Here is a 14,612-nt window from a genome sequence, read left to right as displayed (position 1 = left end):
CTACCCTTATATATAGGGGGCAGCGTCAAATAGCAATGGGTGTTGTGGAGGAACACCCATTGCCCGCCATTTTCACGCTTAGTGCTGCCGGAAAGGTGAGCTTATTCACAAGGCGGCATCAAACCACGTTAAGTGGCTAACGCCACCTTGTAAATAAGGCAAAAGGCTTCTCGGCACCAGAACTTTGCATAAAGTGACGTTCTGGTGACGATAAGCTCTTGTAAATATTCCCCTAGATGGCTCCCAACTGAAAAGTAGTGAGGGCAAGTAGCTCCAGTGGAAAGTAAAATCCAGTCAGGATTTCAAGCTATCCATAATGAATATGTATGATGACAATTTAAATATAACTAATTTGAATTGTCTACATATATTTTGCTCATTATGAATAACCTGACTGGATTTTACAAATTGGTGGGTCAAAGAGCCATCTCTTGCTAGACATCTTGAGCCGGGGGCATCTGAGTTGTAGATATGAAATATTTTTGTGCCATGTGTAATTTGTTTGTGCTCCTTTGAAGGTAAGCTCTGCTCCACTGGAGGGAGAGGCCTGATACATGAAGAGGAGGATGTAGATGCCATGTCTGACACCCGCTCTATCGATCTGCTGGCTCACACATCTGGGGCCTGGATTAGGGCTCCTGCCAAGAGGAGGACTCAAGTATCCCCAGAAGGTAGCCATATTTAGCTGTGCTATGGTTTTCTGCAGATATAGTCTTTCATTTGGAACAATCCAGTATTTCAAGACATTCTCTCTTCAACTCTATATTGAACCCTAGATTTCTTTGCAACTTGATATGTGACTGCTTAGTCAGTGGTCTAACCCCAAAGATTGGTATGGTTTAATTGCTCAGATGTAATACTTATTGCATCCTTTGGCACATCATTCAATAACCGTTATAATTTATCAATGCCTGTGTTTTCACAGAACTAATGACATATACAGTGTAATCTGATTTGCACTGGTTGAACTGGCAAGGCACTTTGTTGTACCAAAGAAAAGATAATGTTCAATAGATCTTGCTCACTATAAAATTTCCATCTGCCCTTGTGTGAGTGCACAGAACTTTTTAGGTCACGCCTGAGAGGGCTGAAGCGCTGTCGCTTATGAGATATTTTGTTAACTAATAAAGTCTTAGGGTCTGTCCAAGGATTACCACTCTTTGGTTTCCGTTGTTACTCTTACTTGCTGGCTGCTGATTGGTCAGTGCATGGCCATTTCACTCTCTCTGTGTTCGTTTCTTCCTTCCATGGAGCTTTAACCATTGCTTCTTTTTGATTAGTTTCCTTCCGCTGCTCACTCTGGGATTGAAGTACTTTTCTATGTGTTCTTCCCAGTCGTCCCTATTGTTGCTTATTCTCCCATTCCCTCACACACATCAGTATATGTAGCACCACCCCACCAGGCCCACTATCCTACCACCACACCCTACTACCAAAGCCTACTACCAAAGCCTTACTGCAAACTCCCTACCACCATCACACTACCCTACAGCCACCACACACCACTTTACCAACACCACCCTATCTTTACCATCATACCATCCCCTACTGCACCTACCTACCAACATCACACTAGGACCACCTAACCACCGCCGACACCCTTCCAAAACCACCACTACTCTACCCTAACCCCCACCAACATCCTTACCACATCACCTTAACAACCAGTACCCTAACCACCATAACCACCTTAGCAACCACCACCTGCACCACCCTCCTACCACCTCCTCACCACCCTAACCACCACCACAGTACCCCCACCATAATGCTACCACCCTACAGCAACCGCCCTACCAATACCACCCCATTTAACCTCCCTTCTATCACCCTACCCACCACCCTACCCACCACCACCATCCTAAACACTACACCTAAAAGCCACCCTAACCATCACCAACCTACTATCCACCACCATGACTTTTGCCAACCTACCCTAACCACCACCACCCTAACAATGACCACCACCCTATCCTTCCTTACCACCACCAGTCTAACATAGCCACCACCACCCTGATAACCACCACCCTACCCAAACCACCACAGTCATACAGACACCCACCGAACCACCTCCATCTGACTCTACTAACCACTACTGCCACCCTACCCTAACCACCCCCGACCTAGCCACCCCCTTCATCCTACCCATCAACTCTACCATACCCAACCAAACCACCACCCTAGCCACAACCATCACCACCACCCCACCACCACTACTACCCTACCAGAACCACCATACCACTAACCTAATCATCCCCTTAACCGTCACCACCACCCTACCCAGCATCACCTTAACCAGCCTACCACTACTCTACCAAAACCACCCCACAACCCTACTACCACCACTCTACAACCACCACCCCTATCACACCCTGCCCGCAACACTAACCACAACCACCACCCTATTCTTCCTTCTCCACCCCTACTCTAACCAACACCACCTACGCTACCTGCCACCCTTCAACCCTAACCACCACCACCCTAACCACCACCAGAACCCTTCTAACCACTAATACCTTCACCACCCTCACCACCACCAACCTACTACCACCCTTACTACTGCCTCCACAACCACCTGCCCTCATCACCACTCTCACCGCCACCCTCATCTCCACCCTACCACCACCCTACTACCACTGCCCTCACCATCACCACCATCACCACCACCCTAACCCCCACTGCCATTCTACCAACACTCTCACTCTAATAACTCCTCACCACCCTACCCAGCATCACCCTAACAAGTCTACCACCACTCTACCAAACCCACCTCACAACCCTACTACCACCACTCTGCAACCACCACCCCTACCACAACCCTGCCCACTACCCTAACCACAACCATCACCACCCCCCTATTCTCACTAACACCACCCTATTCTTCCTTCTCCACCCCATACCTTAACCAACACCACCTATGCTACCTGCCACCACTATACCCTAACCACCACCACACTAACCATCACCACAACCCTTCAAACCACTAATACATCCACCACCCTCACCACCACCAACCTACCACCACCCATACTACCACCTCCAAAGCCACCCCCTCGTCACCACCCTCACCATCACCCTAACCTCCACCCTCCCACCACCCTACTACCACTGCCCTCACCATCACCACCCTCAACACCACCCTAACCACCACTGTCATTCTACCACCACTCTCACCCTAACAACTCACCAGCCTTACCACCACCACCTCACCACCACCCTCAGCACCACCACACTAACCTCCCTAGCCTAACTACTGCCACCCTTTCACTCAAATGACTCTAAATCCCTGTAAACGACCATCATTTTTAACAACTATTTTCAGCTTGTTACTTGATTACTCTTGAATAACTTGTTCTTATTTAAAACTATGCACCTAGGTGTCCAGTAAACTTAATTCATATCAAAGATTAAGAAACATTTACACTTCATCTATAGTTATCTATCAACCTGTCGGCCTTATCAATGGAAATCAATAGGTGAATGTTGAGAAGAAAGTCTATGATAGAGTGTTGTGAACCCTAGGGCGTGTGCTTGCTGGCAGATCCATGTTTGTCTAAACTTCATATTGTATTGCCTACTTGTAGGTTTCAATTGCTGTGCAGTGGTAATAAGAAAATGCTGTGTTCATCACATTATGTAATACGCTTTAAATAAAGCAGCCTATAAAAGTAGTCAATCGTTCTTCGAAGACTGGTTGTGTGGGCTTCCCTTCCTCTTCTTGTGTTGGTCCCTCCCTGGAGCATGGCTTCATACTTGTGTCTTTCCACTGCTTTCTTTTCAGCCATTCCTTTTTTTCTTTTTGATTAAGCATTCCATAAGAGTGTATGTGTTTTCAGCAGTCTCCATTGTGTATTTCTCTTCACCTCTCCACTGCACCCCATGCAGATCTTGGCTGTGTGCTTCTCGCCCACGCCCCTCTGTGTTATGCTTGCTCTTATGTGCTTCTCTTCCCAAATTACTTTCTCCCACATATGCTTCTCCCCCTGCTCCATGTTTCTGTCCCTCGCCTGAGTTGTATACTTCTTACACCACCCTCTGTGATGGTTCTGACACTAACTCTGTGATCCTTCTCCCCAGCTACGCTCTCCGTGTTTCTTCCAACCCCACTCTCTTTGTTGCTTGACCTTTTTTTATTTACCAATCCAACTTGGATCAGCTTCTTCTTTAGTCATGCTGCATAGAATCCCTAAAAACCATTTGCTTTGGCAATAGTTCGCAAAGGTGAGACCTATTGGCTTTGCCAATGCTTGTTGGCTTTTCTGCACCTCCCCTTAGAGATACGCCAAGAACTCAGGACTCTATTCCTGCTTTTATCTTCTGTACTTCTATAAATTGACCTAACCCTTCAACCTGCACAGTACATACTCGTAAGATCATTATGACTTTTCCAAGCAGGATTGTCTGTCTTAAGCAGTTATGAATTTTAATAAAAATGCAGATTTGATTGGGTTACAGCATGTCAGCTTCTACCTTTCAGTTCTACTTTTAAAAGCACATGAAATAAAATACCCTGTCTTACTGCTGTACTTTGTATGCCTTAGTGTTGGAGAGAGATGGCTATATACCCTTTGTAACTTTCAGGATAAGTATCTGTAAGTGTTATTAATATCTCCTTCGTGGCAGCTTTGATTTACATGAACATTTAAAGCAACATGTACTTTTCAATGATAGATTCTAACCCCAATATTGGTGGATTTGGCTTTGAAATTACATTTTAGTAGAGGATAAAATGTACATTTATTTGTTTGTTCTAATACACAAAAAGTTCTCATCTTGGCTCTCACTAAGGTGTGCCATTAGATTTTAAGTAGCTAAATAGTGATTCTTATGAATCACCGAGGCATCCATGCAAGCTCAAAAGGGTACACGCATCAAAATCTCATATAGCGATTAATAAGGACTTGCTATTTAGAAATCGCTAACTGCACTGCATGAACCCCCTAGCACAAAATCACTGGATCAGTAATATTCGTAATCGTAAATAGCAATTCCTCAAATGCGACGTGCAAGTCCCGGAAAAGTCAATTTTCGATTTTGCATTTTGAAATCGCAAAATGCTAGTCGCATTGGAAGCATGCTGATGACATCACAACCAGGAAGTCATCCAGCCCATGCTTCAGTCAGTGCCCAGAGACAGTGAGAGGAGGAAGCAGAGTGCTGGAGCTGAGCAGATCCACCATCCAACTTTTTCTGCAGTTACTTTCTGTGCACCAGAATGGATCCAACAACATCAGGGGAGAGTGCTACGCCAAAGAAGAGCCAATTAAAATTTAGTGAGAGGTAACTTGAAAACCTCATTTAGGAGGTGTCTAAGAGCCATGACAAGCTCTTTGGGAAACTTTCACTGAAAGTGCCAGAGGCAGAAACACGCAGGATATAGCTACGTATCAAGAGCAAGGTGAATGCTGTGGGGGATCACACACTGCAGCATAGATGACCTCATGAAGAGATGGTATGATCTTTACAGCCATGCCAAGGAGCAAATAGCAGAAAGGCTGAAGGAGGGAAGGAGTACTGGAGGGGGTCCATCTACAGTCCCCGACAATACAGCTCTGAGGAACCTGGTGGAGTCCACAATCCAGCCAGAAGCAGTGGTGGGAGTGACCCAGCTGGACACATCCACCAGTGGCCTGTACCACACAAGGTAAGATGCATGCAACCATACACTTTAATGTACTGTTCAATCATGCACATCCCCTCAGTCCAACCCCAGTGCACAGGTCAAACTCCAGTCCACGTTTTACCTCATAAGCAAAATGCATTTTGGGAGTGGTAGGCATGACAGGCAAGTGGGTAGTCAAACACAACAATGGCAAGTTAAACACTCCATCAATGCATGGTACCCAGTGTTTTAATGTGAGCCAAATATGCTGAATGTCACACAAACACAAATTAAAATAGCACTGTTTCAAATCACAGATGCAGCAGAGGCAGACTCAGAAGACAGTGAATGTCTACACATCTTGGAGACTCCTGCAGAGACTGACGTGGAGACACCTGTTGCCCCAGCAAGCACACCCCCGCACAAACCAAACGCAGGGCCCAAATTCCATCATTGCAGCCCATGGAATCTGGGCTGGCTCCTGCACCCGCTCCTGTGACTAGTCAGCCACCTGTAAACACAACACCTATACCCCAGGCACAGGTCCGACGAGGACAGAGGCGCCGTTCAAGGGCCCACATTGCTGCTCAGGACAACCAGGCTCCAAATGTGTCAGGTGATGTGGAGTCCCAGATGTTGAGGGTGCAACGCCAACCACCAAGACATATGGGGTCAATTCAGCTGCAACTAACCAAATTGGCCAGGAACATCAAGGTCATGACAGATAGTGTGTGTGAACTAACCACAGCGGTGGTGGAGGGAAACAGACAGATCAACGCAAGCATGCAGGAGCTGACCAGGGCAATACTTGAGCCACGAGGCACAGAGGAGAAGGCATCAGCAGTTCATGATGCACATGTCCGGCAATACGAGGTCCAACAACCTTTGCAACACCACTGCGCTGCTCGCACGTCGCTCCGTTGCCATGCAAATAGAAATGGGCCATTGTTGTGGGGATGTGGCCTGGGCCCTTGGACAAGTGACCACTGCTGTGGAACAGATCCAGGCTGCTACTTTTGGTGGCAGCAATGTAAAAGGGGAGGAGAGTAGTGAGGAGGCATCCAGCCTTAGCAGCCTGCCGGTGCCAGTGACCACTGCCAGGAGGCACAGTACCTGCAGCATAACACCTTCCAGTGCACACCAGGTGGATGTTGCAGATGCAGGCGGAAGGCGTTTGGGGGTGCTTGGCAGGAAGCGCTAGGATGGCATCTCCTTATTCATTTGCCCATGGTGACGTAACCATGGACAACACCATGATAGTGATTGACTTCCAGGACCTATAATAGTTTAATTTTCTACTTATTGAATACAATAACTGTTCTATTTTGCACCATTCTCTGTGTGGCTACACAATACTACATGGGCTCATGTTAGTAAAAACTATTCTGTTCGAAATTCAAGTGTCTTGTCTCATCATTACATACCTCAGAAATAATGTTGTGTGATGTCTGCACGTCTCCTTTGCCCTTCTGCTGAGTTTGTCCCATGCGCTTGTCAGAGCTGTGTCGGTGGCTGGTTGTCCCCCTCAGATTCACTGTCGGACACCTCAATGGGTATATCTCTCCTGGTGACAATATTGTGCAACATGGCACATGCAGCCATAATTCGGCAGCAAGTCTCTGTACGGTACTGCAACCCTCCGCCAGTTTTGTGTAGGATGCGAAAGCGACTTTTCAGTAGTCCAAGCGTACGTTCAGTAACATTATGTGTGCTGTATTGTACCTCTGCTCATGTGGTGTGGCTGGGTTGAGGGATGGCATCAATATGTAGTTCCGCACGGCGTATGGGCTGTCACCTACAGGGTAGTAGGCAAAGGGTTAGCGACTGTTATGAATTTCCATTTTGTCTATTTGTGTAGATTATAAGTATATGTGTTTACCGAGTAGATGTTCTTCACCAAATTCATCGCTGAGCAGATGGGTGTGGATGCCACTGTATCGAAATATGTATGAGCCGTGGGTGCTTCCAGGGTATTGCGCCACAATGTCTGTTATGATATGGTTTGCATTGCACATTACTTGCACATTGATTGAATGATAGGATTTCCTGGTCCTGAAAATGTATTCATTAGCTGCTGGGGGACAAATGGGAACATGCATACAATCTATGCAACCAATCACATGAGGGAACTGTGCGACCTGGTAGAAGTCCAGTTTTGTCTTGTTCAAATCCTGTTGGGTTGTGGGGAAAGTGATGTGGGTGTGGATCCTTGTCATCATGGTGTCCCAGAAGGATTTGAAGAAACATGAAAGGCAGCTTTGTGATACCCCTCCAGCTACAGCTACTACCCCCTGGAAACCGTCTGAGCCAAGTAGGTGCAGGCAACATAGGACCTGTACATGAGCGGGGAAGGTATGGATCCTACGGGTCTGGCGCTACAATAGGGGTTCCAATTCTGCTATGATGTGTAGGATCATTGCACCGTTCAGCCTGTACTTATCATAGATTTAATCGTCTGTTTGTCCCAGCAATGTGATGCACACTCTGAAAATACGCTCCTGTATTCTCCCTCTGCGCTGTGCTGCTGCATGGATCCTCCTTCTCCTCGCCATCACGTAGAGCGCTGCCATTGAGCTTCACTTCAGGGTCCTTCAGGGTCAGTCTAAATAGTTTTCTGAGTGGTTGCACCTGTGTGTTTTTTTCTCACAACTTTACCACCCGATTGTGATTCCCTTATTCTGCACTTGCTACATTGCGATTTTCATGCAAATCGCTTTTTGCGAGTTTACATGCATTGGTTAGCGACTTTTGTATTTGCGATTCGCAATCGCTGTTAAGGAAATCGCAAATAAGGATTCACAATATTTGCTTCTCGCAATATGTGCGAGTCCTTACTTTGCGCTTTTGTTTGATTTCCGGTAATTGGGTTCCTGCATTGGGAAGGACAATCCCCCACATGCATCAATCTAGGATTTTGCATTTCTTAAATAGCGAAAATTAAGGAATCGCTATTTAGGAAATGCAAAATGCTATGCATCAAGAAATCCTAAAAGTTTTTAGGATTTCTTAATTTTCGGAAATTGCGATTCCTTAATTGCGAAGTGCAATTAAGGAATGGCATTACATTGATTCCTATGGGCCTAGAGGCCCATAGGAATCAATGTAGTCAATTGGAAGGCAGTAGCAAATTGCGAGTGGCACTTAGAAAATTTCATGGGTGCAGGGGGGGTCCAAAGGACCCCCCCATGCACCCCTGAAATGTATTTTTCGCATCATGTTTCACACACACATGTCCTAAGGACATGTGTGTCCGTAACATGAATGTTGAAAAAAATGCATTTTCAGCATTTTAAACACTTTTTGCAAATTTACCCAGAGGTTCAAGCACTAGGTAAATTTGACACCCTAATTGCGATTTCTCACTTTTAAAATTAATGATGCATTGCTTTTAAGAAATCGCACATCTGCGACTTCTTAAAAGCAATCGCAATTTTAGAACTCGCAAAAATGTTACGAATTCTAAAATTGCTTCATGCATCCCAAAAAGCACTTTTGGAATCGCAAACGGCCGATTTAAAGGAATCGCACCGTTTGCGACTCAAAAAATGCTTGATGCATGTGGGGGATAATTCCGCTCGCGAACAGCCTTTTTTTGCGATTCGCTATTTTTACAAGGCCATTTTTGCTTGAAGCATGTTCCTGTAAGTCAAACATATAGACCCATTTCTCTAGTGGACATACACACACATGTATAAGCACAAACATGTGTAGTAAATACCTCATTCTGTAAAGGTTGATGCATGGCATTACATGCGTGGTGATGGCATGCATGGTAATGTCATACAACATTTTCAAAAAAATTGAAAGACTTGACAGATAAATGAGATTACTCCTGCTGATTTTATATTAGATTGTGCGCATATGGTTTTAACTAGAAGACTGTTTAATATGAAGCACACTATTGTTTTACAACCCATAGTACCTCAATGGGGAGTACCTGTGGACCCAGTCTGGCTTGTCTCTGGACGCACAATTTTAAAACCCAATTTATTTACAGTGAAGATATTCCTTTCATAAACCAAATAAACCGCGGTTCTTGCAATATCATCTAAATCCTAACATGTCCCTGCAACCTCTTATACATATACATGACGCCGAGAAAAGTGCATGTACGAATAACACAACACAGAAGCACAATAGGATGCAACAAAAGACAATATCAAACTTACTGAAAATGTCACTGAACATAAACATAAACACAATCCAAAGAGATGGGGGGACTAGGAGCTGTTATGGAGAATCACTAAAGGTCCTGTACCAATGCTCCTAAAGACATCGTCATAAACACTAAGTGGTTTCAGTTCCTAAGAGGGATAGAAAAGGGGAGCTCTGCAACCCTTATGAGGAGCACAGCCCGATGATGATGCTTTACACTCGCATGGGTGTGTAAGGGCACAAGAAAAGAGAGGAGGCACACCTCCAACTCACGCACACTCAACCTCTTTCTGGAGACTATTACATTTACTACTAACCATATGGGTTTGTAGAGCTCCCCTTTTCTATCCCTCTTAGGAACTTATACCACTTAGTGTTTATGACTGAACAGAAACACACTGCGGACAACATGAAATGGTATGTAATCAAAAAACTTGATCAGAGACATGCCAATATGAACAATGCTCTCCTAAAATAGGACAGGACTGGGTGTTTATATTAAACACGGACAACAGGGGACTCAGTGATAATACCTCCTGGTGGTATCTTGGGAGGTAAATGATTTTGAGTGTAAAAGACTGTTGATCCTAAGTCTTTTATCGTTTAGATACGGGCCCACAATAAAAGTACCCCCACTACATAAGGGACCATTTCCCATTCTGCAAAATATGACACATTATATAGTGTTTGTATCCATTGTTTTAAATTAAACGAAAAATAACATGTTTTCCCACAAAATAAACAAGCATTTGCAATGCAATAGGTCTTGCATTTACTTAAGTTTGAGCTATTGGCATTGTAAATGACAATGCCTTTTATTTAGGTTTTGTTTTTAAAAACATAAAGAAAATGAATTGTCATTTACAATGTCAATAACTTAAACTCCCACAAATGCTAGACCTATTGCATTACAAATGCTTGTTTGCTTTTAGTTTGCCTAGTGGAAGCACGTACAATGCTTTTTTTATTAATATTTCAATCTTTATTTCGGCCGATTTGGCCATCAAAGATATACAAAAAGAAGCACATATAAAACATTATAAAACCAACAAAAATAAACAACAAACACATGTTGTACAACATAAAATCATTCCACCCTACGCAATGAATACTACTAGGGTGAGAAAAGATAATAAGCCATACATTTAAAATTGTTGAAGTTAAAATTAGGTGGGAACCTGCGACTTTAAAATACGAGTGCGAGTATGCCAGACATTTGTAAGAAATTTAGCTAATGCAAACACAGTTGGACCCGAAACATCGATGCTTTTACTTTCTGGAGCATATGGTTAATTGAATGATTTCAGCACCCATATATCAAAGCACACCTGATGCGCCAACCTCTTTTTATAGACCCAAAGAGGTGGCCTCTTCACACCACCCAAATTAATATTTCATAGCCCCATCACCGCCACCAAAGCACCTGAGCTAGGATTGGTAAATGTGCTCTGAAGTTTTAACGTGATTTAATGAGCTTAGAGACCCATGCAGTGATGCGTTACTTGTAGGTCACAGGTTCGGTTCTACAGATGAAAAATGAAGCACTTCTTAAGTGGCACTACGAATGACAAAAATGTTATACCAACCTAAAACTTAAATTGAAACCAAACTGGAAACTAACATGAAATGGACGTGAAATTCCAGCTCCCTCAACGTGGTATACAGCGTTTTACTGGGGTTTCAGCTTGGCTGGGATCCGGTTGCTCTGCTTTTCAGACAACAATAATGAAGTGATGGGGATGGGGACAGTACAGACGTGCGCTTTAATGGGGTAAAAAACATGTATGTATTACTCCGACACTGAAGGCACATCCGCACACAAAACCACACACACAACCACACACACAACCAACCACACACACAACCACACACAACCACACACAACCTCACACACACATAACCACACAGCCACACACACACACACACAACCACACATACAACCAACCACACACACACAGCACACACACACATGCAACCACACACACACAACTACACACACAATCACACACACAACCACAACCACACACACAACCACAACCACACAACCACAAGCACACAACCACACACACAACCACACCCAACCACAAAACCACACCACAACCAAACCCACAACCACACACATACACACACAAACACAGACACAACCACACACACACACAACCACACACACACACACAACCCAACCACACACACAACAATAACCACACACACACACACACAACCATAACCACACATACACACAACCACCACACAACCACACAGTGGTAAGGTTGATATAGTGAACCTGCATGCTGATTATCTGAGTAAGACTTGTACTTTACCATTGCAATCAATCGAGTCTGCAAGCAGGTGCTATTCAAAATACCACAGCTATGGGACGTCCGATGCAGGTCCAGGTGAGTTTGGATGTAAATAAGACTATGCGAAAAAAGGGCACAGCACATGCTCTCCTGGACACCCCTATTGCAGATCAACACCTTTCCAAGTACACCTGCTCCTCATGGTGTTATTCACTGAGATCTATGCAGAATTGTTCCTATGTTATTGTTTTACTCTACTTGCATTGCTGATCTGGTATATCCTGAATTATTTATCCTGTATTACTTATTCTTCTACCTTGATTCCAACTCTTACAGCTGCGTCTGGTGGCTTAGTGGACTAATGTGTCCACCGTAGGGGCCTGTGTTTGACCTCATGGTCACAGGTTCAAACCTGGTGGGTCCTTCTGAAGTCTATAAAATGTGTACCATTGAGTTGGCTGACACTAAATATCTGTTATTCAGCGCCAAGGTACCCTTTGCGGTGAACATGTGCTTTACAAATACTTATTTTATATTTTAGTGCTCTGTAGTAGCTGCCAATAAGTGACATGTCGGTGCTATATAAAAGTCTCTTAATAAAGACATCTGAAGTCTAAATGTATAGCATCACCCTTGCTTCTCGCTATCAGCATGCACCGAATCTACAGACCACAATGATACGCAACATGGTCACAGCTCCCGAGGTCTGCCCATCTACGAGCCACTGATTAAATCTGTTTTATTTAGAAGTTTACCCTTTCCTGAACTGGAGGGTGCATCAGACGCTGCTGCTGCGGCAGACAGTCATTTACAAAAAAATTAGATGCGACGATAAAACATTAATATCATAGAAAATAATTTCAAGGATCAATGCGAACTCCCCGGGAGTCTTTGGCAGGGGACGTATGTTTAATTGACAAAATGCAAATCAGTGGCCTAGTCCAATGGGCGAAAATTAATGCCGGCAATCTATAGCTCCATCCATCAGCAGTAAATGACAGGTACATTTTCCTCAGGGCCGGAACTCATCACAATTATGAGAAGAAAAAAATAACTGCAATATAGCATATGTACTCACGTTATGTGCTTCATCCTTCTTCTTTGGGCTTCTGGGCGCTGTTTTAGGGCAAAAGTGGTCCAAAGCGGGACGTACTGCGCGCTTGAAATCTGTAGAACACTTTAGCCTCGCATCAGATTATAAAAGAACAACAATAACCAGCATCTATGTTAGAACGCGCTGCCCCACGAGTCCAGCGCTCCCCAGCTGCCGTCCAGCGATTACACAACAAGGGGAGATTTCACCCACTGGATCAAGGCTACAATGCGGCTCATCAAGGCCCTTCTACGGAAGATGCCCGGGCTGCCTGTGGTAAGTTCCTCCGGTGAGCGCCACGTCAGCCACCTACCTCTGACTGCAATTGGCTACAGGCCATGAGCTAGTAACATCCAAGGTGCAGGGCCTGCGCTGGCCCTTTGAAGATAGTCTGGTGTGATGATGATATGGGCTGGCCGAGCACAAGTCCTTAAAAAACAAGCATTGGCTGCACGCGCGCCTCGCGCTTAAGGTTAAAAAAAAAAAGCCCTGGAGTTGTGTGTGAGTGCGGCGCGCGAGCGCTAGAAGCAGGGGGAAGGCGGGGGACTGCACGATTTACTTGCGGGAGCGATAATTGCTATCATATGGTGGCGCTCGCTCCCGCAAGTAAATCGCCTCACGTGCATTGAAGGCAATGGAACGAGTGCACGTGCTTGGCTGAAAAGCAGTGGCAATAGGAAAAGGTCTTTTTGCCTATGCAGCGCATGTGCGCTGCGTAGGAGAGACCTAAAAACGGCATGCCATAGTAGTGAAATATAACCCCCAGTAGTCTTTGTGGGTATACAAGGTTATGCATATAATTATTAATTTTGAATACTTTATTAGAAATTTGTGTGCCCCTAAATAATTCCTACACCAGAAATTCCTCTACTAGTGCGCCCATATAATTCTATATCCTATACTCGTTACAAGGAATAAAAATGTTCCTCCAATATAATCCCCATCACAAGAACTTCTGTACTCACGACTAGCGAGGAATAAAGTAACCCTGGGTGTAGTTCGCGAAGTAGCGCTACGCGTAGCTAAGCAAAGTGCACTTCGCACTAAGTGAGCCACATGTAGCTACGTGAACTGCATAGTGCACTGTGCAAAATGCTGTTCGCACTGATTGCACAGTGCTGGATGCTTGTCCGCACTGTGCAATCAGTGCATACCGCATCTTGCACAGTGCAAGCGGTCGTTTTCTGTCGCTTGAGTGGATTTCTACTCGAGCAGCAGCTTTCTCAACGCGGACTGGTAGTTTCTCCCTGTGAGCGGTCGCGAGCATACGCGACCACTCGCAATGAGAAACCAGACCTCCCCGCATTTAGAATCTTGCCAGGAGGTTTATTTTCCACGCTCCCGTTCGGCAACTTGATGTTGCTGATTGCGAACAAGGAAAAAGTCTCACTGGGATGTAATTTTGCTCGCTCGCGGTCCCCAACTTGACGTTGAGGACCGCGAGCAAGCAAAAAATTACTGCTAT

General features: G+C 44.9%; 1 protein-coding gene across 1 annotated transcript in view; it reads left to right on the top strand.

Moving 5' to 3' along the window:
- LOC147724750 (uncharacterized) overlaps positions 1–14,612 on the top strand; it is a 427,049-nt gene that overhangs the window by 400,877 nt on the left and 11,560 nt on the right. Inside the window, exon 27 of the mRNA XM_086966280.1 lies at positions 519–671. Within this exon, the coding sequence (XP_086822406.1) occupies positions 519–671 (153 nt within the window). The remainder of the gene's footprint in view (positions 1–518; positions 672–14,612) is intronic.

The sequence above is a fragment of the Lissotriton vulgaris genome, chromosome 4_1, assembly GCF_964263255.1.
Source record: "Lissotriton vulgaris chromosome 4_1, aLisVul1.2, whole genome shotgun sequence".
NCBI lineage: Eukaryota > Metazoa > Chordata > Amphibia > Caudata > Salamandridae > Lissotriton > Lissotriton vulgaris.
This window is presented reverse-complemented; position numbering and strand designations above follow the sequence as displayed.